Source organism: Magnolia sinica, chromosome 18 (assembly GCF_029962835.1).
Source record: "Magnolia sinica isolate HGM2019 chromosome 18, MsV1, whole genome shotgun sequence".
Lineage (NCBI taxonomy): Eukaryota > Viridiplantae > Streptophyta > Magnoliopsida > Magnoliales > Magnoliaceae > Magnolia > Magnolia sinica.
In genome coordinates this window covers 33,313,189-33,336,456 of record NC_080590.1, presented here as the reverse complement: position 1 = coordinate 33,336,456, position 23,268 = coordinate 33,313,189, and the positions used below count along the sequence as shown (strand labels likewise).

The following is a 23,268-nucleotide window of genomic DNA, read 5'->3' as shown; positions in this document are numbered from 1 at the left end:
AGAAATCCGGAACGATGCATAGGAGAACTCGAGAATTTACAAGGACAGAATGAAGGCGTTTCTTGACCAACGTATTCTATGAAAATCATTCACACCTAGTCAGAAAGTCCTTTTGTATAATTCTTGATTACATCTCTTTCCAGGTAAGCTTCGATCTTGTTAGACTGGCCCTTACATTGTGGTCACTGCATATCCTCATGGGGCCGTTGAGATAAGAGATCCTGACAATGGCAAAGTGTTTAAAGTAAATGGACATCGCTTAAAGTCATTTGTTGAGAAATTTGATTCAGAGGACATGTCCATACCTCTGACTGATCCTGTTTACCAGGATTGATCTCCTAGTCTGATGGAGGTATAGGTAGGTTTCCGGTTTTCATAGGATTATGATAGTTTGCTTTATGCTATTCTAGGTTAATTTGTTTTCTACATTGTTTTAAGATAGTTTTCTTTTGTTGGTTTCTCTCTTGTGCTAACTTGCTTTCATGCTGAGATCTTTGTGTAAAAACTTCTTGAATCCCTCGTCCAGGTACAATCTTCCCATCACTTTTCATTTACTTTCATTGTCTCATGTACATTGTGAGCATATCCTTTACATTGAGGACAATGTAGACTTTACGTTGGGGGTGGGAGATTAGGTCTCCTAATCGGTGTTTTCTTGGTCTTGAGCAAAAATTATGAAAATTTTTAACTTTTTTTGGAATTTATTGTAAATTCGATACGATTTTGACGGCCATCTTTGATTTAGAATTATAAGACACGTGATGTTGGTAATTTATGACTCTTGGATTCAGTTATCTATTAGATTTCATAGTTAAGTTTGAAGTGTTAATCCAAAATTAGAAGTTGTAAACATTGATTGAGTCATGATTTCATATGTCACATCTTGCTTTAACATAAAGGTTTCAATTTGATATGGAAGGGTTAATTTGGAAATCACTAAGCATGTAAGGAACCAGCCTGAAAAATTTGCCCGTCATGATCAATTGAAGAAAAAGAAAATACCTAGAAAAAAAAAAAATACCCTTGTAAAGGGTTGTGCAAATAATCTTCACCATAGGTTTGCTCCTTATAGGTGTAGATTTACTTCCCCATGTGGGTGATATTGGAAAAGGGTTGGGTGTACGGTCTTCACCCCAGGTTTGTTCCCTATAGGTGAGGATTTGATTCTCCTTCTTGGTGTTACTGTTAATGGAAAATCAAAAGTTGAAAGAATGAAAAGATGATCTATGAGGCAAGTCTTGGTTATCATGAATTCTCTTGTTAATTACCAATAATATCCTGAAATAAAGAAGTGAATTTTAATGTTGATAAGTCGAGATTAGACAATACATCCATGGAATTCAATGTTTAGAATTGTTCCAATTGATGGATTAATACTTTGAATTTAATTATGAAGTTTACCGTGTGCTTGAGTCTAGGAGAGAATTATGCCCAACATTCATGAATCTTATATTTTTCGTGTCTGAATCGTTCTTCAAAATATCACTCGGTTTCACAAGAATTGTCTCGTAATTCTCAACTTATTTTTCGCATATTTTGGTCGGGACTAGCAAAATGATGGTTGGGGGTTGTGTTGAGGTTCAAATATTGCATTTTAGACCCCATTTACTACCTAAATTTACGAACATGACACTGCTTAACGGTTTATTTTAATTGTGTTTGTGATGCAAGGTGAATTTAGGAGCATGGACTGGAAAGGATGCTAAAAGTATGAATTTAACGCTCAGGCATCACCAAGGCATTGAACGGGATGCCATGGGACCAAGATTGAGGATTCACACACCAGAGATCAGAGAGATTCCAGCCACTCACTTCAAACAGGCTTGAAAAACGTCCAGAATGCAAGATCACAAGGTTCTTGCCATTCGATTGACTCGAAAATTCATACATGGGATGGGAGCGATAAATAAACCGTACATATTAAATTTCAACCATTGAATATCTCGAGAAGTGGGCTAACGGATAGATCAGCCCATTAATCTCTAATTTCAGGCCCACCTGATATCTGGATATTCGTCAAGTTTGGTCTCAACCACTTAATCTACAAGAGGAAAGGAATAAGCGGAGTGGATCGATCACACACATTACAGTAGACCCCACGTATGACATGCGTGTACACAGCACGTCCGCACGCGAGCCGCACCGGACCAGGAATCCCACTCAAAGTCGGCGTACCCGACTCTTTCCGCACCATCAACAGTGGACGCACCAGCATCCGCTGATTTCTCTTAGTGGGGCCCACTACTCATTCAGATAACTGATCTGGACCGTCCATGAGATTCATGAGGACCATATCACTCATGCCTGGGTGGCAAATTTTCAAAAGGTACCGGAGATCCGTTTTTGATCATCCAAAAGCAAGATGGATGGCGAATGGATCTGTTACAATGGGCCATGCCGAATTTGAAACAAACCCACCTTTCCTGACCAGTTTTTCGTTAGGAATCCAATGGACGAAGTGGATTTCCATGAAGACATCAATCAGGGGCCCACCGATCATCACAGAGACGTCCCCTGCGCATGCGTAACGCACAAGGTGTGTCTGGACACTGCCCGGTATCTCCGGCCATTGTGCGGCTTTGGTGGCGATTGGACCACCAATCCGGACCGTTCAGATGGAGCATAAGCCCAGGCCGACCCTAGCTTTGCGGAAAGATTCAAAGGAGAAGCTGTCAATCATCCAAAAATCTTCTTCAAACGCAACAGATTTGCATTTCTTCCGACTGGGAAATAGAGTCGGTTGTGTAAACCGACTCGCTTACGCACACCCGCACCGACTTTAGCAGCAAAGGAGGCTCCTTTCCACTGTCCTTTCACATCTATAAAGAGACAAGAGAGATGAGAGAAAGGGGGATCTGTGGTGGAGGCATTCAGTTGGCTCGGACATCAGGGAGAGAGGAAGAGAAACAGGGAAGTATTTGTTTAGAAATTTTTTATTATGTTTTTATTTTTTATTTTTGAGAGATCTAGTCCCATCATGATTGGCTAAACCTCTTAGCTAGGGCTAAGAAGTGAAGCTTGTAGCGTGATGGGAGAACTTGTTGCTTGTGCCTTTTGTTTAAACTGGACCGATATTGATTTTTGGTTTTAATTAAGGGAATGTTTTTAGTTTTAATGGTCTGTTGTGACTAAAATTACAATAGGTTTGCAATAGCTTTAAGCATGTTCCTTTTCCCTTTTATGTTTATGAAGTCAGGAAGCCCTATTGTTCACCATCGTCTTCTGGGCATGGTCGGATGATGGTACCCTTCCTAACCTTCATATCATGTTAATTGGTTTTTAATTAGTTTAATTCTATTATTTACTTTGTCTCCTGGGCATGGTTTGGTGATGGAATCCATTCTAATTCATATACCTTTCATCTCTTGAAAACTATATCAAAGGAAGTTCAGTCTTGATTTTCATGGTTACACTCTTCAACTGGATGAAGATGAGACTCTAAGTCCAGTTGAGTTCTTGAAGCAGGCATAAGATCTCCCTGATCTCGACAAGTGGATCCTCTGAATCCCTAGTTTCCTATCATTAAATTTTACATATTTTAGTTTACTATTTCACCATTATTTCCTCATATTCACCTGATTAGATTTCATCTTAGTCTAGTTCTAGTTCTGGTTATTTTTAGATTACGTACAAGTTCCAGTCCCTTGGGATTCGACCTCGGTCTCAGCGAGTTTATTACTACATCACAACCCTATACTTGGGGAGTGAACATGACCCTCACCAGAGACACCTACTCCTCATGTTATTGAAAATAGACAACTGATTGGCAGGATCCTCAGGGCTATAGGAGAACTTACGACCCTCGTATGACATCAGGTCCGTAAAAACCATGCTCAAATAAATAAAATAACTATAAAGTACAAATTTCTTGTACCACAGATGGACTATATGTTTTACATGTTAAAGGGGGTAAAACTATTTTCTAAATTGAATTGGATGAGCGTTATTATTGGCCATAATTGAAGCGTGATGTTGGAAAAGCGGTATAACAATGACATACGTGTCAGACATCTAAGAGGCAGTCATAGAACCGAGGCCCATACACTCCATTCCTAGTATTTGACGGCCCATGGGAGGATTTATCTATGGATTTTGTGCTAGGCATCCCACGGACTTAGCGTGGAACGGACTTAGTATTTATTATGGTTGAGAAATTCTCCAAGATGGCTCATTTCACACCGTGCAAGAAGACTCTCGACGCCACACATGTAACGAATTTATTTTTCTGAGAGATTTTTTATTTATTTAAAAGATTCTATATTATATTAATTGAAACTAAGGAAATTACAATAGAGATTTCGGGCGGACCCCAGGACAAATAGAGATAAGGGCCCGCCTATCGTAAGAAGGACTGAAAAAAGAAGGTTTTCTCGCTCTCAGATTGCCCAACCCCACCCTGTCCAGAAAAAGAAGACCTTTGGGGATATGTGGGACCTCTACCAGAGAGTTGAGAAACTTAGACAATTGGGAACCACTGCCAAGTTTAGCTAGGCTGTTGGCAACACCATTTGCCTCCCTAGGGGAGTGAGGAAAAGAAACTTCCATAACTCTCCCGAGCGCCTCGATCTGGGACCGCTAATAGCACATAGACCACGAAGAAGGAGATGAAGCCTCTGCAAGAAGGGAGACAATAGATTTGGAGTCGCTAGCTACTTCTACTTTAGAGAAGCCCAACTTGGCACAAAGGGAGAGACCCTTTAAGATGGCTCTAATCTCCGCTCTTGAATTGGACCCAAAGCCGTATCCCAAATAGAAGCCAAAAAGGAACTCGCCATCGTTGTCTCTATCGACACCTCCCACACCCAAGGGGCCCGGGTTCCCAAGCGACGACCCATCTACATTTAATTTAATCTAGACACCCTTAGGCCTTGACCACCTGACAACTTGTAACTTCCTAAACTTCAAAGAAGCCCCGTCAACACCCAAATCTGCCAAAATTGAGGCTGAGAAATGATTAAGCACCTTAGGGAAAGGAAGGGAAGAGCTGATCCAAGCGATTCAGTAATGGATAGATGATACCACCTTGGCGACACTGGGAAGGTAGTTGTCAAAAACGAGCTGCGTTTCTAGCTTTCCAAATCTCCCAGAAAATGAGAATATGGGCTAAACCTCTCAAAGATTTGAGGTGACCAGATGTGGTCGGAAGATTCCACCACCTTGTTGATCTCCCCATGACGGAGCTGTTCGTAACCGGTAAAATGTGGAAAAGGGGTTGGAAATGGGCACATACCTTCAATGTTAAACCACTCGAGGAGAAGACATGGTCGATGGTTTCAATGTGGGGCTGGGCCAAGGGGTATCAACATACGCAAGTAGAGGCTAAAGAGATACCTCTAGACTGAATTCTAGCATCTACCGGGACTGCCTTATGGATGATCTTCCATGTAAGGAGGGAAAGTTTAGGGGAAAGTTTAGAGTGCCAAACCCATTGAGCCCAAGCTTTCTTGACTTCCACCGGCCTGACCGTCTGCCGAGAGGTTATATGCCTACATGATGTCCCAAAATCTATCACCTCAAATCATGACACTAAGTTCCTCAGTCACACTTGGAGGACCTTGTGGAGGCAATTTGACACTGACTTACGGTTCAACAATATATATCATTTGCAAACAGATGGACAAACCGAGGTAGTGAATCGTACACTTGGGAATCTTATACGATGCTTTTCGAGTGATAAACCCAAGCAGTGGGATTTTTCTCTTGCTCAGGCGGAGTTTGCCTTCAACAATCACTACACCAAAATCGTGGATTTGCGATGGACCAAATCTGTCGTAAAACCAAATAAACGACGTATTTTGTCCGTCGCTGTTTACTGGGTCATTTTTTCTTTGACTGATGAAAGCTGTTGTCTAATCTGCGACAAATAAGGTCCGTCGCATATTTCCGACGGATAAAATCCGTCGTAAAAAATAAAAAATTCATCGCTGAAATTTGAAAAAACCAACCAAACTATTCGTCATTTAAAATAATAGCGACGGATAAGGTCCGTCGCTAATATGAGGAGAGCGTGAAACCTCAATTTTGACAATTCACTTGTTCATAAATTAGCGACGGATTTGGTCCGTCGCTAAAATATCTGTAAATTAAAAAATTGTCTTCAGTCTTTTTTTTTTTTTTTTGAATCTTACACCTGATAGTCATTCATTAATTTGCACAATTTTTTTAAATAAGAATGCTATTCACAAAATTGATAGATACACAGTTTTATTATAACTTCCTTTCAATACATAGTACCCAATTATACCTTGTAAGAAAAAACAAAAACAAAACAAGGGTTGCATCTGAAAAAATATGCAAAGAATGAAAAAATATGCAAAGAAAATAACAAGCCTTACTACGTAACTGAGGTAGATCACTCCACACTACCAAACGAAAGAAATCTAAAAACAAATCAAGGAGGATCATTAACTACAGAACCTCAAACATAGGCATGGAATTGTCTCTGGTAAATCGGGAATTTTAAAGTATAAATTGCAAAAAGCATTTTGCTTAAATATTGCTTCTCTATGCTAACTTGGGAGTGCCCTTTAATTTTCTTCTAAAATTTTTTGCACTTGTTGTAAAACCTGTACACTTCATACAAGGTACTTGAGAACCAGCTATGACATAGATGCATTACCCTTTAGGACAAGATATGCATTGCACTTTAAGACATGGCCAGCAACTAGAAGAATTTCATTAATAAGATGATCTTCTAAAAAACATTGAACAAGAAAACAACACAATACAAAAAGCCAATTGGGGTAAGCACCTTGGGAACACCGGTTCTGTTTTTCAGTAACTTTTGGGAATGGATGTTCCATCAAGCAAAAGAGCTTGTATAAGAAAGTAAAGTGATTGTATAATAGAAATTATAATAATGGTGCCTCTTGTATACCAACAACCATTTGCACCAAGAGATTAATGATATAGTTCTAGAAAAAGGCACTAAGTTACCTGAAAAATGTTGAGAAAAAGGGATGAGCCCTTGAGATGAGATTAGCAAGATCTCACTATTGAATTAGCTCTTTTATTTCTTTCTACATCTGCACAACAAAAGGTCGTCTATGTTTTTAGGTCATAGAAACTTTGGCTCTCTAAACACCTAATAATTTTGAATCCAAAAATCAACAATTGGATTTGGGTTCTGAATTTCTGCAGTTGAGGCCCTAGGAATTTAAAAACCCAAAATTAAAGTTACCATTTTCTAGCATTGGAGAGCCAAATTTGAAGAAACAAAACAACCAAATGCCATTTCAAAGTCTTCCAGAAAGGTGTAAAAAAAAAAGGAAAAGAAAAGAAAAACCCACTTGAGTTCTTTGAAATCCGTACCATGAAGCTTGTGTTTCAAGATCATGGCTCCCACTAGAATCACCTCCACTATTGCCATCGGGATGTTTATCAATCAATCGCCTCCTTTTCTTGGTCATCACTTCAAGAATTCAACTTATCAAATATCAAAATACTATCAAACAGATCCCAAACCAATTTCCAAAGAAATGCAACTTTAATTCAATGAAATCATCAATGAAAATAGAGAATTCTGCATAAAAAAACACAAAAAAAAATGAACCTTTTTCTATGGCACTCTTTCTTTGCACCAAGGCCACATCTCTTCTGGTAAGCTTTCACGTTAAATTAATGTGTATGATAACCATCAGTAATTTTTCAGCAATGATCTAGAATAAGAAAGAAAGAACCAACATACAGAGGTGAAAGAGAAGGAATAAACATACACAAGTGTAAGACATGCAAAGTTGTAGGGTCTCTCCAATTACAGCTAGCAAATGTCTTCTTTGCAAACACAACACAATTAGATAATGATATTCAGACAATCACTGTAAGAGCCTCTCCAATTACAGCTACAAGAACATTTGTGTCTAGGTCCCATAAAGTGACAATATCTTCTGCAGCAATATAGCTAGAACAGAGCCATCACCAGAAAATACAATAGTTGTCATTGACCTTTTCTTGCATGGAAATCAAGTTCTCAATCAGAATGTGGACTAGAGAAGTCCAATCTCTGTCATTTTTAGCTCATTGCTCACCAATGTAGTGACAACCGGTGCACAGTCCCAATCACTATAAATAAATAGAAAACGAGATGCGAAAATCTCATTTAAGGCATGCATTTGTAAAACTAAAGATTTTACATATATTCCAACCATCCACATTCAAAAGAAAAGAAAAAAAAATTGCTAATTTTATGAAGTGACATTTCATTACAAAGATTATCTAAAAATAAACAATTATAAATAAATAGAACATGAGATGTGAATATCTGAGCTAAGGCATGCATGTGTAGATCTAATGATTCTATATGTACTCCAACCATCCACACTCAAAAGACAAGAAAAGAAAAGAAAATTCTTTTTTTTTGCCGAATTTTATGAACTAACACCATTCATTTGAAAATTTAGCTGAAAATAAAATATAAAAACAATAGAAAATGAGATGCAAAAATCTGATCTAAAGCATGCATTTATACATTTAATGATTCTACATGTATTCCAACCATCCACACTCAAAAGAAGAAGAAAAAAAAAAAACTAATTTTGCTGAATTTTATGAATTGACACCATTCATTCCAAAAATTACTTGAAAATAGAAAGTTACAAAAAATGAAAATGAGATGCAAAAAATTGAACTAAGGCATGCATGTGTAGATTTAAAGATTCTACATGTATTCCAACCATCCATGCTCAAAAGAAAATAGAAGAAAAAGCTGACACTATTCATTACAGCTGACACTATCCATGTATTTTGTGAATTTTAAGTAAAGTGCTTGAAATGTCCACTTCAAGCACTCGAAAACAAGAATGCTAGAAAAGTCAAATGTTGTCAGCTCAGACAAACAACCATTTTTTTCCACACCCTCAAATCTATTGAACAGGATGAAAATTTCCAAGTAGCAGTGAATGAGCGCACCATAATAGACAGTTAACTTACCACTCCAAGCGTCGAAATGGGCGGCCCAGATTAAAAATTATGTCTAGAGGAAAGACGTGCTATTTGCTTAAATGGGCATCAAGCCATACAAAAGATCTTTCAGGATATCTTTGTCATTCAATCATCTCACAAACCAAAACATAGGTATTAATGTGGATTTTATATTTTCTATCAAGCCTTCATAAGCATTGGGAAAACAAATATATAAAAAAAGAAAGATGTATTCTTATATTTATTGGATTAATGTGCAAGAAAAAAAAACTTCGTAGTTTCAAAACCAAGCATTATATTAAATCAACTTTTGGACAAATGAGAAGACATACTTTGAGGACTATGAGCTAAGTCTCAAACCCAAAGGGTGCCTACCACATAAAGTTGTGGGTTACACACCACAAATGCAACATTGATGCATTGATGCATACATTAATTGTTTATAATTATAAACAATTATAATTTAAAATAAACTGGATGTTAATTCTTGGCATACATTGATGCATGTCAAATGTATAGCATGATGTTTATATTTCTGATTCCTAGTAAGTTATCCTTGCTAGATTAACAAGTCAAGGAACAAATATATGATCCTTAATGCAGGCAATGCATATACATGGTATACCTGATTTTCCAGTTTGGATGAGTGGGGCCAATGGTTCAGCGATCCAGGCCATTGTTCTTCTAAGCACCACCATGGATGGCCCATCCTATGAGAATCTCCCCAACGGTAGTGACATAAGACAACCTAACTTTTCAAGTTATGGCTCAAAAATACATGGTTAGGAAAAGGAGTGCAGCAAAAGTCCCCATCTAACTGAAAAAAGGCCTAAGCATGGAGGCTAGGGTCTTCCAATCTAAGACAATTCCAAGGCATGGTCCGTGTCGGTGTTGGCACCGCACGTACCAATGGTACAGACCATTGGACAATGGACCAACTTGTTCAAAAAAAAATGACAGTATGCATATGAGGATCATATAAATGCTTTCCATGGTCTACGACTGAAAACAATAGTGTTTTGCTTGTTCCAGGAGGACCATAAAGGAGAACACCCTGAAAAAAAATAGCAGTGGTTAGGATTGATTATGCAAATGCTTTCTGTGGTCTACGACTCTAAACGAATACATATAATTTCATCTCAATTTAAATTGGTTAACCTCTGATTTAGTTAGGCAGTGCAACCTAAAAACTAACAGACCATATCTATAGAGTATGCCACCATCAAAAGGTTACCTTCGGCGGTTTGACAAATATGTTGATCAATCATGACCATCCAACTAATAGGTAACCTAATGGATGGGATTGTCAGTGGACCGGCTTGGGCCAAGCAAAATCAAAATTTTGAGTAGTCCGGGCCTAGTTCAAAAACTAGGCCAAAGCCAGTGTCTGGCCCAGCCATTGACAGCCCTACTAATTTTGGAGTTCATGACAATACTAACACTCCTCTAATAAAACAAAGACAAATCCACACTCAAGCTAATTTGATAGCTCCAAAGTTCCTACATAGACTTAAGATTCCTAAAAAATTGGAACTCCAACTATACAAAGCTTAGCCACAAAAATCCCTTAGTGCAGAAAACAACCATACATACATAAACACTTGCCCTTGTGTAAAAAGAAACACAACTCAAAATCTGACCATGTAGAGTCAAAGTAATTAACCTAGAGATATATATTATATTTTTAGCCACATAAAAAAAATATTGGACCTAGTATTATCTACTACATACTAATAACATACAACCAATATTGGGGCACTATACCATACGCTACAAGAATTTCATGTCCCCTTAAACAACGTATCCTCCATTGATAACATATATATATATTTATATATATATATATATATATATATATATATATATATATATATATATATATATATATATATATTAAGTTCTTTATTTTCATTTACATTTGCAAATACATTCATCATCCATCCAACTATTAACAACATTTACAAAAATAAAAGACATACTTAAATATAAGTATCCAAATTCTCAAAGACAAGATGCCCAATGACATTAATGTCTTACGGCAGAGCGGGTTCTGAGGAGTTACAAGTTGACCCTGACGACAGCATATAAATGAAGTGATAAAGATATAAATGATTCAAGATTAATTTAAGGTTTCGAGAACTTACGGTTTCTAACAGATTTATAGGTTCACCAAAGAGGAAGGAGTTGGACCTGAACATAAACATGATTAAAACTTTCGACCGAGTGGATTGAAACTAGCGCTGAGAGTGGATTGAAACTTTCGACCGACCTAGGATGGGAACAAGGTTGAAAATAGGCTCCTTACCTATCTCAAATTGCCGACCGATCTCTACACATTCATCGAATGCCTCCAAAAATGTACCCAACCGCACATCCACAGTCAAGCACAAACTCATTATGAAGTAAATCCTCAAATTTTGCAAAAGAAAATCAAGAAAAATCATACATTTTTAGCATTTTCAACCTTCTTTTCAAGAAAATTAAAATATAGTTTTAATCAAAAGAAACTTGCATTATGTTTGAATGTTTGATTTCGTTGCAATAAATATTGAATAATGCGTCTATATCTACATGATTTTGATCCTAAAGTAGAGAAAATAAATGGCAACAACAAAAAGGTGTATGACATAAAGTAGATACTAACAGGCTTTACCAAATTCATTAGAAAACTTATCTGATTGCAATAGCTAGATTTCGGTAGCCAACAGAGAACAATGTGCATCGTATGCTCCAACGAAAGGGACTTTATGTTAGAAGGTGCAAAATCCTAACTGTGGCTGCACCACCACGCTAGAGCAACAATGCTGAGCAGAAAAACTGCAACAACTACAAGGCATAACGTAAACAGTCCCTCCTAAGATTATAAAAAGTAAAGCACTCCTTAGGCAAGATAGTAGCCATAATACAAATCATTTGAAAAAAAAAACCAATCTACTTCAATGTCAGATTTGTGGCCTTTTTCATATCGATTTTACAGCACATGCAAAGGGATATTACTAACTTGTAGATATCCTATACGGCATGATTGTCTGAAAAGCATGCGCCGCTCACTGACCTATGACCAATAGTTCCCGCTTACTATCAGTTCTAAAGTCAAACAAATAGAAGGGCAAATATCAGCCTGCAACTTATCTATAGTATAGAGTTAGTCATGTCAGAACACTCTCAATATCAGCATTTTGCATTGCAGAATGTATAAAATGCACCTAATGAAATGGGATATAGTTAAACATAACAACCAAGGAACATTCTAAGTCAATGGATTGATCTGTGCTAGTGTCCGAGTGCAACTAGCAGCATGAGTATCCTCTTGAGGGCAATGGAACATCTCTCACATTAAAGTAAGCCATTTGAAAGTCTGTACAAAACCATATGGGCCCACACATCTCTAGTTTTTGAACAATGCGTGAATATTACTGTGAATGCATGATAATCCGGAAGGTCAAGCTGATGGTATGCTTCTACATGTCAAGGTAAAAGACAAATCCAATTTCCTACCACTCACCATGATGTCTACATGACGTCTACTCCATCCCATCAGTTTTGTTATATCATGCTAGGAAGTAAAGACTAAAAATAAATCAAGAAGATCCAAAACTCAAGGGGACCACACTAGAGAGAAAAAAAAAGACGAAGAGTGGAATGGAAACACCCACCATTGAAAACTTTTTAGGGTTAACGATGATGTTAATATTCCATCTAGCCTATTCATAAGTTTACTCTCACCAAGGTGAATGGAAAACACAAATGTGGGCCTGAAATAAAATGTTTGTGCACCCTTAGAAGGTTATGGTAGCTGTTTAACCCCAATTGCTTATGGTGCCTCTCATCCTAGCATGAGCTGATCACGAAACTGATAGATAGGGCTGATGTTACATACATTAAGGTGGGTCCACACTAGAGCTTTAAATGTGGGCTAGTTATACACTTATATTTGCAGTATAGTTACAGTTATCTTGAGACATAATTTTCATGACCTTTTCTTCTTTAAAAAAAAAAATCCTTATCTCAACTGCATGTAATCTAAGTAGCCACAACCAATTATTTCATGACCTTCTCTTCTTATAATAAATAAATAAATAAATAAATTAATTAAACCTTACCCCAAATAAACGATGTTGGTAGGTAATGGTTGCATCAATAAAAGCATATGCAGACCTAACCTTTCTGCTGGCCCATTGGTAAACAGTCTGATTTCTGGTATTGATTCGTCAGGGGAAGAGGCTGAAAAATGGGAACGTATGCCTGAGTCAAGAGTGACTCGAATGGTAAACCAGATCAGGTAATACAAAACTGAGTAGGTGAAATCCCCAAATATAAAAATCCTCAGATCCCCAAAATCCTAAAAGCCCCAAATCCCTAATTTGTAAAATCAGAAAAACCCCAATTCGGGGTCCACATTCAAATCTGTAAGCCTTAAAATCCGCAAATCCCTAAATTAGGGTCCACACAAATCAAAAATCCATAAATTACTAAATCCCCAAATTCCTAAATTGGCATTGAGATTGAGAGAGAGAGAGAAATACCTCACGTTCGACAAATAGTCTTCAACCGAGCTTCAGAGAGAGAGAGAGAGAGAGAGAGAGAGAGAGAGAGAGAGAGAGAGAGAGAGCGTGCGTGGGCAGGGCGTTCGTGGATCAAAGACACACAAGAAAGGTTAGGGAGGCAGAGAGAGAGTGGGAAGAAAGATCGAGAGGAAGAGAGACGAGAAAGTTCCTGCGCAAGGATGCTGGGTGGGCCCACCGATATGTTTGTGTGAAATCTACTCCATCCATCCTTTTTGAGAGGGAGAGGCGTAGAGGGAGAGGCGCAGAGAGAGAGAGAGAGAGAGAGAGAGAGAGAGAGAGAGAGAGAGAGAGAGAGAGATTGGTTAGGGTGCTAGCCCTAACTAGCCCTAGTTAGAGGATGCGGATTTCCTGCGAAAGCCAATCGCATGAAGTTCCTGCACAAGTACGATGGGTGGGGCCCACCACCATGTTTTTAGGAAATATATTCCGTTCATCCATTTTTTAAGATAATTTTAGGACATACTACAAAAAATTAGGTGGATCCAAGACTCGAGTGGGCCACATGAAAGGAAATAGTAGGGATTCAGTGAGAACCGTTGAAACATTTTTTAGACCATAAAAGCTTTTTTCTAGGATAAATTTTTTGTATTTTGACTTCATCCCTGTGTTAATGACCTTACAAATGGTTTAGATGGCATATAAACATCAAGGTGGAGCCCAGGAAGATTTCAATGGTAGGTATTTCTTTCCCCAATTTTCCCTCTCGTGTGGCCCACTTTAGTTTTGGATCCACCTCATTTTTGGTCGATTTTCCTAAAATAAGGTCGACAAACCGATGAACGGAGTGTTTCCCTAAAACATGGTGGTGGGCCCCACCCAGCATCCTTGCGTAGGGACTTCCTGCAAAGGCTTTAGTAGGAAATCCGCATCCCTCATTAGAAGTTTTTAACGGTGGTGTCCCTCTCCCCACTGTTTTCTCTGGTGGGGTCCACTGGAGCTTTGGATGTGACTCATTCTTTGGATCTTAGCCTAAAATGGTCTCTCAAGATGGATGGACGACGTGGATTAAAAACATACATCATGGTGGGCCCACAGAACTTGGTGACGTTACTTCGGTAGCAGTCTCCCTATTAACTTGTCAGTAGGAAGTAGCCAATCTGCCGTGCTGAGAGAGGGGGCTGGGTGACGTCAGCAAGTTCTGTGGGTCCTATCATGAGGTATGTGTTATATCCAAACCATCCATTCATATGGTGACCTCGTCGTAAGGCTTGAAACAAAAAATAAGACAGATCTAACTATCAAGTGGACCACACAATTGAAAGCATGTGGGGATTGAACATCTACCATTGAAACCCTTTTGGTGGTCACAGAAGCTTTGGATCAATATGAAATTTGTTTTCCTCTTCATCCAGGTCTTTGTGACCTTATGAACAGATTGGATGGAAAATAAACATTATGGCGGGCCCTACAATTTTTTAATGGGGAAAATCATCACCTCAGCTGGTATTTGTGGTGTGGTCCATTTAATCTTTGGATATGATTCATTTTTTGGATAATTCTCTAAAATAATCTCAAAAAATGGATGAACGGTGCGGGTTAATCCCAAATTTTCGGTAAATCCAAAGCTCAAGTGGACCATGCCACACGAAACAACGTGGAATAATGATCTCTATGGTTGATACCTTCCCTGGGCCCACAGTAATGTTTATTTACCATCTAACCTATCCAACCTGTTCATAATATCAAAAAGATGTGAATGAAGAGAAAACAAAAACATATGCTTGACCCAAAACTTCTATAGCCTCCAAGATTTTTTCAATGGTAGAGGTTCAATCACACTATTTCCTGTGATGTGGTCTACTTGGGCTTTGGATATGCTTCCTTTTTGTTCTTTAGACCTCAAATTATCTGTCAACATAGATGAATGGAGTGGATAAAATAAATAAGTAATGGTGGATCCCACAGAGTTTACCCAGTATGTTAAGGATAATTAGTTACTCACCTAAATGGAGTGAAGAGGGGTTTCCTTGAAACATTCATAATCATATATTGGGGCTTGCCTAAATGTGATTCACATATCCAACCCACTCATTATGTGTGTCCCACTTGGATGAGGGGTCAGACCAAGTTTCAACCGCATCCAAAACTCATGTGGGCCCCACCAAGTGCTTTTATATTTTTTAGGATGTCTTCACATGGTTTTAGATGGTATGGCCAACCTGAGTTTTGTATACAGATGAATTTTGAGATATCTCCTAACCTAAAGGGGATACATCAAATGCATGGTGTTGATGTTCGACACACATCATAAGGGGGCCCACAAAACTTACTAACATCAATTCTTAGGTTCTCGCGAGTTCAATAAGTTGGGTCTCAATTTTGACCAAAATATTTGGCCCATTTTATATGTTTGGTCCATTCACTCTATATAATTGATCTATACCCTCAATTTGACTAGTTAATCACCTTGATCAGGCTATATTTATTTTTTTTTTCACAGATAAATTTCAATTTTCATTTAAAAGTAACTTTTTTTTTTTTTCAAAATGTATATTTTTTACGCTTAATTTTTCTTGTAAAACTTTTAACAACATATCATTTTTATTTTAAAATATCTCAAAAAAATTAAAATAAAAATTTTGAATTTTTATTTTCAAAATCTAAAAAAATTTCTCAATTTTTAATTTTTTTTTCTCAAAAATTCCAAAATGCCAATTTTTTTTTTTCAAATGCATCGTTTTGTTTTCAACTTTTCGATTTTCTTTTTTAAAATGATATATATTTTTTTCAAAATCTCAGTGTTTTTATAAATAACGTTTTCTTTTAATTTCATATTTTGAACATTTTCAATTATTTTTCAAATTCACAAATTTTTTTCAACTTCTTTATTTTTCGTTTCAAAATGTTTGTTTTTTGTTGAAGTATCGATTCTTTAATATCATTTTATTTTAAAATTTTCAATTCTTTTTAACTTATCCATTTTTTTAAAATCATTTTTTTTTCAAACTTGCCAATTTTTATCGAACTTCTCAATTTTATTTTATTTTTCAAAATACAAACTCTCATTTTCTTTTTTAAAATATTTTCATTTTTCAACATTGTCAAAAATTTCACATTTTTTTTATATCTTTTTAATTTTCTTTTTCAGAATATTATTTTTTTCTTGAAATCAGATTCCTTTTTTCAAAATTATCAACTTTATTAAATATTCTTTTTTTTCCCCCACAAAATAGATTTTTTATTAAATCATGATTTTTATTTATTCAAAATCTCATTTTTTCTCAAACATTGTTAAATTTTTTTAACTTCCCAATATTCTTTTTCATGTCATATTACAAATCATTTAAATATTAGTTTTAAATTAAAAAAATAAATAATTTCCACTCATTTGATATAAAAACAAAATAATTTTTTTATAGCATTCAATCAATTGTTAAAAAATAATATTAGATACAAATATGTACAATTAAATGAGTGAAATTGTATTAAAAAACAGTTCTTAGACTAGAAAAAAAAATAATTTTCCACCATATTCTTGAAAAAATGAAAAAAATAAACGTTTAAGGCAGAAGTCCTTTTTCGACGGACCATGCTCCGTCGCAAAAGCAATTGAAAAACGTCATGAATTGCTACTTGGGCGGGAATTTGCGACTACATTTCGTTGCAAAATCAAAATTTGCGACGGATGTAGTCCGGCGCTATGTAACGATGGACCAAAATCTGTCGTAAATCAGGTTTTAGCAACGGATTTAGGTCCGTCGCAAAATTCCATGACATTTGGAGTACGGATTTTTGAGAAAGACGGGGTTGGTGAAGGACTTTTTTCGTTAGTGACGAATTAAATCCATCGCTAAACTAAGTGATTGTTACGACGGATGAAGTCCGTCGTAAATATCCGTCGCAAATTCATAGTTTTGGCGTAGTGAATATGTAAAATTGTTCCATCAACAAGTTCCCATTTGAAGTTGTCTATGTATGGGTGCCGCGACATACTCTGGATTTGGTTCCTTTGCCCAAGCTTTCGGACGTGTGCGTTGCTATAAAACATATGGCAGACCGAATCATTGACATTCATGTTTTTGTTTAAGCCAAGTTGCAAGCTTCTAATCAAAAATACAATGAGCTGGCTAAGAAACATCGGCATCTAAAGGTGTTCAAGGTGGGTAACAACGTGATGGTTTATTTGTGCATAGAAAGATTTCCAACTGGGACGTACTATAAGTTGAAGAACAAGCTTACAATCTAGTGGGGTAACTACAAGCAAATGCTAGCCATCACATTTCCTCAGTTACCTACATTGTTTTGGGTTCGAGTCCTTACCTCAGTGGTATATTATGAGGAGTTTCAACACGAGGTCTTGGGTTCAATACCCATAGGTGGTGAAATCCCACTATGACGTGCGTGGGTGTGTGTAATAAAAAAGAAGCTGAAGAACAAAAAGATTGGATCGGTACCTATCCTCCATAAGATCAATGAAAATACTTATGTTGTTGATTTTCCTAAAGACATGGAGATCTCATGCATGTTCAATGTGGTAGACTTGTACGAGTATGATGAATCAAAATCGGGGGATAACTCGAGGATGAGTTTTCTTGAAGTAGAGGGGACTGATGTAGGACATGGATCAATAAGCCCAAAGAGGAAGCCAAGGATGAGTTAAAATTCAACATAGTTCGACCGGTCAACAGATCTAGTCAATAGGTTAAAATTTTGCAAGAAATTTCAGATTGGTTGATGTACTATTTCTGCCATTTTGGCAGGTCGACAGATCTAGTTGACAGGTCGAAGGCCCTGTTCAATAGGTTGACCAATTGGGTTGACATAATTCACAGAATTTTTGGTTTTAGTATTTGGACGTTTTTGAGCTTGTTCAACCAATCAATTTGACTAGTCGACATATGAGGAAAATTTGCACGTTTTTCAAAATTTGTTTCCTTATTTGATTTGGATTCTGTAATTATGTTTTATGAATTTTTTTAGGGTTATTTAAGAATGTTAAATTCAGGGTTTTATTTATTTATTTATTTAGAAAATAATCAATAAAATTTTTAGGAAACTTTTATATCTCTTGCATATTCAAGAATTTACTGATGTGGATTCAAGAGTACCTTATGGATTCAAGATGTTAATTGATTAAGGAAGATGGTGATCGACCTCATCACATCCTTCCCTATGTCATTCGTCCCTTTTGAAAACTCATTTTAGGACATGATCCTAAAAATAAAGCAGATCCAAATCTTAGGTTGACAATAATACAAGAAACAATGGTAATTGACCATTAAAAACTTCTCGCGGATCATAAATGTTTTGGATCAAGCTGATATTTGTGTGGTGAAGGTCTTTGTAACCTTATCAACAGGTTGAAGTTTTTAATGGTGGGGATTCAATCATGACTGTTTCCTATGATATAGTCCACCTAAGATTAGAATATGCTTCCTTTTTTGGATCATGCCTTGAAATGAACTGTCTAAATGGATGGACAGTGTGGATGTAAGGAACATACATTAGAGTGGGCCCTACAGATAGGGATCTACCCTAACCACGCCCTGCTGCATTTAAGCTCCTTATGGCCCGTTGCCATCTCTCTGTTGAAGAAGAATATTGTTTGGAAATCGGTCCATAGAGCGTGCAGACTTATGATGAGCCATCATGGATGGCATGTTGATCAAGAATCCACGATTTTGGACGGTATCTCATCACCCATTCGGTTGGATTTGAGCTTTTTTTCTTTCATTATTACTTTTTAAATAGGAGTCAAACCCTGTAAAGCCATTACACAACGTCTACAATATTTTATTCAAACCGTGTATCGTTTTCATGATAATATTAGAGTTTATCATATATAGGATTATACAATGCCTGAGAAGTCTTGTATGACTTTGACATGCCCCAGGAATTGCGGTGAATAGTTTTTGTAGTGTAATTTATAAAAGAAATCCTATTCATAAGAAAAATCCAAAATCAGCTGCATAATTGATGCGGGCGACACCATATGAAACAGTGTGAAATCATGCTTAAAATATCTAGAAGCACCTGTTGGAGCCCCACCTGTACTATTGAAACGTGTTATGATCCCTTATCCAATGGGACACATATAATGAATGAGCTCATGAATTTCTAAACCGCATATTAGTAGGCCTTATAAGCTATCATAAAGATTTCAATAGGTGCATATATATCTACTCTCAACTGTTGTCTATGGTGTGGCCCACCTAATTAATGGATTGGCCTTATTTTTAGGCCCATTACCGTACATTTAATTGATGGAGAGGATGTCTGTCACACATCACGGTAGAGGATCCACACAATTCAACCTCATAGGAAGCTTCCCACAAGGTCGACCTCATAGTACTTTCATCCTACACAGACAAATATATAAAGAAGTTACAAAGGTGCAATAAAGATTAAGATTTATCAAACCACACACTGAAATTATCGCATATATCTCCAAGTGACAGGTTGCAAATGACAGTAATCCTATGAAGGCTAAGGGGAAACAAAGGTTAAGAAGAACAAGAAACTCTCCCTTTTGGATTAAAAATAATCCACACACACACACACACACATACATCCATTTGATGATTTTTTGTAAAATTCAACAGATTCATATTCACTTTGTTAGAAGTGATTATATACAATGAAAGTGTGCTTATAAGGATGAACCATCTTTCAGAAATTATGAAAATCTTACCCTTTTGGTTTGACACCATGGCTGTAATGCTTGATTTTTGTAAACCATGAATTGCTTTTATATCTTGGGGGGGGGGGGCATTAAAAATGGTTAATTGAAGCTATTAAATGTGCATCAGTAGGTAACCATTAATAAGTGCCTTTAAGCTATTTAAAGGTGGCCAACTTAATGATTGGATAAGATTGATGCGCTGGGCCGGGATATTCATAATTGAACTTGGCCCAGTCCAGCCCGAACATCTGATCTACATTCTGGGCCTGGGTCCAGACGTCAGGCTAAGTTTAGTGGGCCAAGCGCTGGCACTCCTGGATTGGGTCACCTAGGCTGATGGGGTGGCCCCATTGTCACCCTTACCTCAGTGTACAGGTTTGAACGACTCAAAATTTAATCAGCCCAAGCCTGACCATCAAGTCATAAATGCACCTACTCATTGTGCTTAGGCAGGGCCTTAGAAAGAAAATTTCTAAACCTACACCCCATCCCAACCTTAATAAATTAATTGGGCCTAAAAACAGGTCTCTGATGGATCCACCAGCCTATGTCCAACCCAAGCCTGACCCATATCAGGTAGTGCAAACAACCAGGCCCACATATATATTGAGAGTACATTCCCTTGATGAGTGGACCAGTCTTATTTTTTGCACCGGATAATTTTCATAGTCTGACTCACTTTTGCATGGCTCCTATATTTTGCATGCGCTGACAAGCTGCCTAGAAAGTCAGGTTTGTATGTGAAAATTTAGTTGTTTCTACGTCAACATTTTTTATCTGTAATTATATATGGCTGTCAGAAAGCAGGGCTGAGATCTATCCAAGTCCAGACGAATTAGATCCACCTCCCAAGCCACCTTAATGTGGTGACTGAACATATATCCATGGCTTTCAGATCTACGTTAGATTTGAATAAAGAAGAATAGAAGAATTTTATTTATAAAGCATACATGAGTGTAGAAGCCTCATGTGAGGTCATCCTTTTCAAATATTAATACAATAGTTCATACGAGTCTTTCAATACCATGTTACAAGTTCTACCCAATTTTTGGAATCCTCGTAACTACACCATAGGTGTTAACCCGAACCCAAACCCTATCACAGCGAAAGTCCTGGATGACGATCGCATCCTCATCAATGATGTAGGCAGTTACTGATGGATTCTCTCTCTCAATCGTCGTTTTTGCAACCTCTCCCGTTACATTCAACAGCTCCGGCCATTGGTTTTTACCTTCACATTCAAAGAAAAATAAGTATCATTCAACAATTTATGATAAAGAATTACAGATAAACTAACATAGCCTTTTCTACTCGCATCTAAGAAACAGACACAACCACATGTGGCACATGTGTGAGATTCAAGACACTTATCAGGAGAACACCAGAATTAGATGGCCTTCACCCCAAAACCAAGCTGAGCCACATGTATAGGAGAACACTGGATGGTTTTATAAAAATTTTTCAAGTAGTCCACTGCGGACTGCGGTTGTGGCTCACAAAACTGATTTAGGCAGTCTGATTTTGGGCCACGACATTCATTTGCTGGGGCCATCTAATACGTAGCTTGGATTTTGCGCATGTGCTGCATGTCAGCAAAGTACCTGCATGGTGAAACAATTGCTTACCAGTGCATTCAGATGCCATCTTTTGATTTCTTTGTTTGTTCTGATTTAGAAACTCACAGGAGGATTTGGGTATTTATAGAATGGTGTCTTGCAAGTGGGAGTTGTCTCACGTTTTGGAGTTCTTGACTAAGTAGCTGTTATATTTGAAGTTTGAAGTTTGAATATTGAATTTGGAGAGAGAGAGAGAGAGAGAGAGAGAGAGAGAGAGAGAGAGAGAGAGAGAGAGAGAGTTTTAGACGTTTAAGGGAGCCACCACATTGTTAGGTTTCCCATGTCAATGCTCATCGAGAAGGGAAGCCGATTAGGTGGCACACACCACCCACCTCCGCGATGTGTTAACCTCACCAAGTTTTGTGGGTCTCCGGCTCTTTTCTGTGAAATGAAATCTGTTTTCTCAAAAAAAAAATAAAAATAAAAAAATGATGTGTATTTTTATTAAAAAAATTAAAAAAAAGTTCTGTGGGTCTCACGATGATGTATGTGTTATATCCACACCATCCATCCATTTTTATAGATTATTTTAGTATATGGGCCAAAAAAATGAGGCAGATGTAAGGATCAAGTGGACCACAACACAGAAAAGCGGTGGAGATAAATTGCTTACCATTGAAAACTGCTTGGGGGCCACAGAAGTTTTGGATCAAGCTGATATTTCTGCTTTCCCTTCATCCAGTTCTGTGTGACCTTATTAACAGGCTAATGACAAATAAACATCATGGCAGGCCACTGGAAGGTTTCAGCAGTGGGCGTCATGGTCCCTAATTCTTTCTGCAGTGTGGTCCACTTGAGCTTTGAATTTGCTTTGATTTTGATCTCGCAAAATGGATGGACGGTGTGGATAGAACATAATACATAATGGTGGGCCCCACAAAACTTAGTATGTCAAAAAACCACCGCTGGAGGTCGGTGGTGCGCGGCTCACCACGCACTCTGCTTCCGTCGAGAAGGAAGAAACCTCCATAAGCAATCCCCAAAGGAAGTACTTTCCAACTTGTTCTAGGCATCCTACGTATTAGGGTGCAGATGGGTTGTATTGGACACGCGGACAATAATCGTCTTCATGGGCCACCAACATTAAACCAAACTGGATTATCTTGACCATTGGATCAATGGCTTGCAAAATGGACAGTTTTCATAAATGATAAAATAACTGTATGATCATCAAAATAGATGGTACACTTGGTAGGCCGCAACTTCCATTTAAAAAAAAAAAATTATGAATCACTTAGATCCAAAGACTCTAACGATCTGATTGGTGTCTTGGGAAATAGATGATTACAACGGAAGAAATCATTGATAGGATGGTTAGGATCAACTGATCCGTGTGATTATCATCTATTGGCTTATGGGGAATGGGCTGGGATATATTGGACGATCCAGATCAAAATTTTGGACTTCCATGTATCCAATTCATCACATTTGCACCATAATATGGGGAAACTAGTGGGATGGTATGCTAGTTAAAGTTTAAAACTCAATGGTACCATTTAAAAATAGATTAGCCAATTTTGACCGGTGGAACCATAATATGGTA

The 23,268-nt window shown here is 37.4% G+C and overlaps 1 protein-coding gene and 1 long non-coding RNA gene across 3 annotated transcripts; both read right to left on the bottom strand.

Moving 5' to 3' along the window:
• Positions 1 to 10,998: 10,998 nt before the first annotated feature.
• On the bottom strand, positions 10,999 to 11,302 carry LOC131233904 (uncharacterized). The gene is made up of 2 exons (XR_009165405.1): positions 11,225 to 11,302; positions 10,999 to 11,109 (listed from the first exon to the last, which is right to left on the bottom strand). It is a non-coding gene; the product is annotated as an uncharacterized LOC131233904 (long non-coding RNA).
• Positions 11,303 to 21,022: 9,720 nt separating this feature from the next.
• On the bottom strand, positions 21,023 to 22,091 carry LOC131232975 (proteinase inhibitor-like). Of its 2 annotated transcripts, none has more exons than XR_009165009.1 (2): positions 21,735 to 22,091; positions 21,023 to 21,340 (listed from the first exon to the last, which is right to left on the bottom strand). XR_009165009.1 is itself a non-coding variant. In XM_058229517.1 (2 exons), the coding sequence occupies exons 1-2, from the start codon at positions 21,751 to 21,753 to the stop codon at positions 21,147 to 21,149; spliced, it is 237 nt and encodes a 78-aa protein (XP_058085500.1). In that variant the 5' UTR covers positions 21,754 to 21,882; the 3' UTR covers positions 21,023 to 21,146. The 2 variants fall into 2 exon arrangements, 1 of the variants encoding a protein (XP_058085500.1); XM_058229517.1 differs by having other exon boundaries at positions 21,711 to 21,882.
• Positions 22,092 to 23,268: the final 1,177 nt, after the last annotated feature.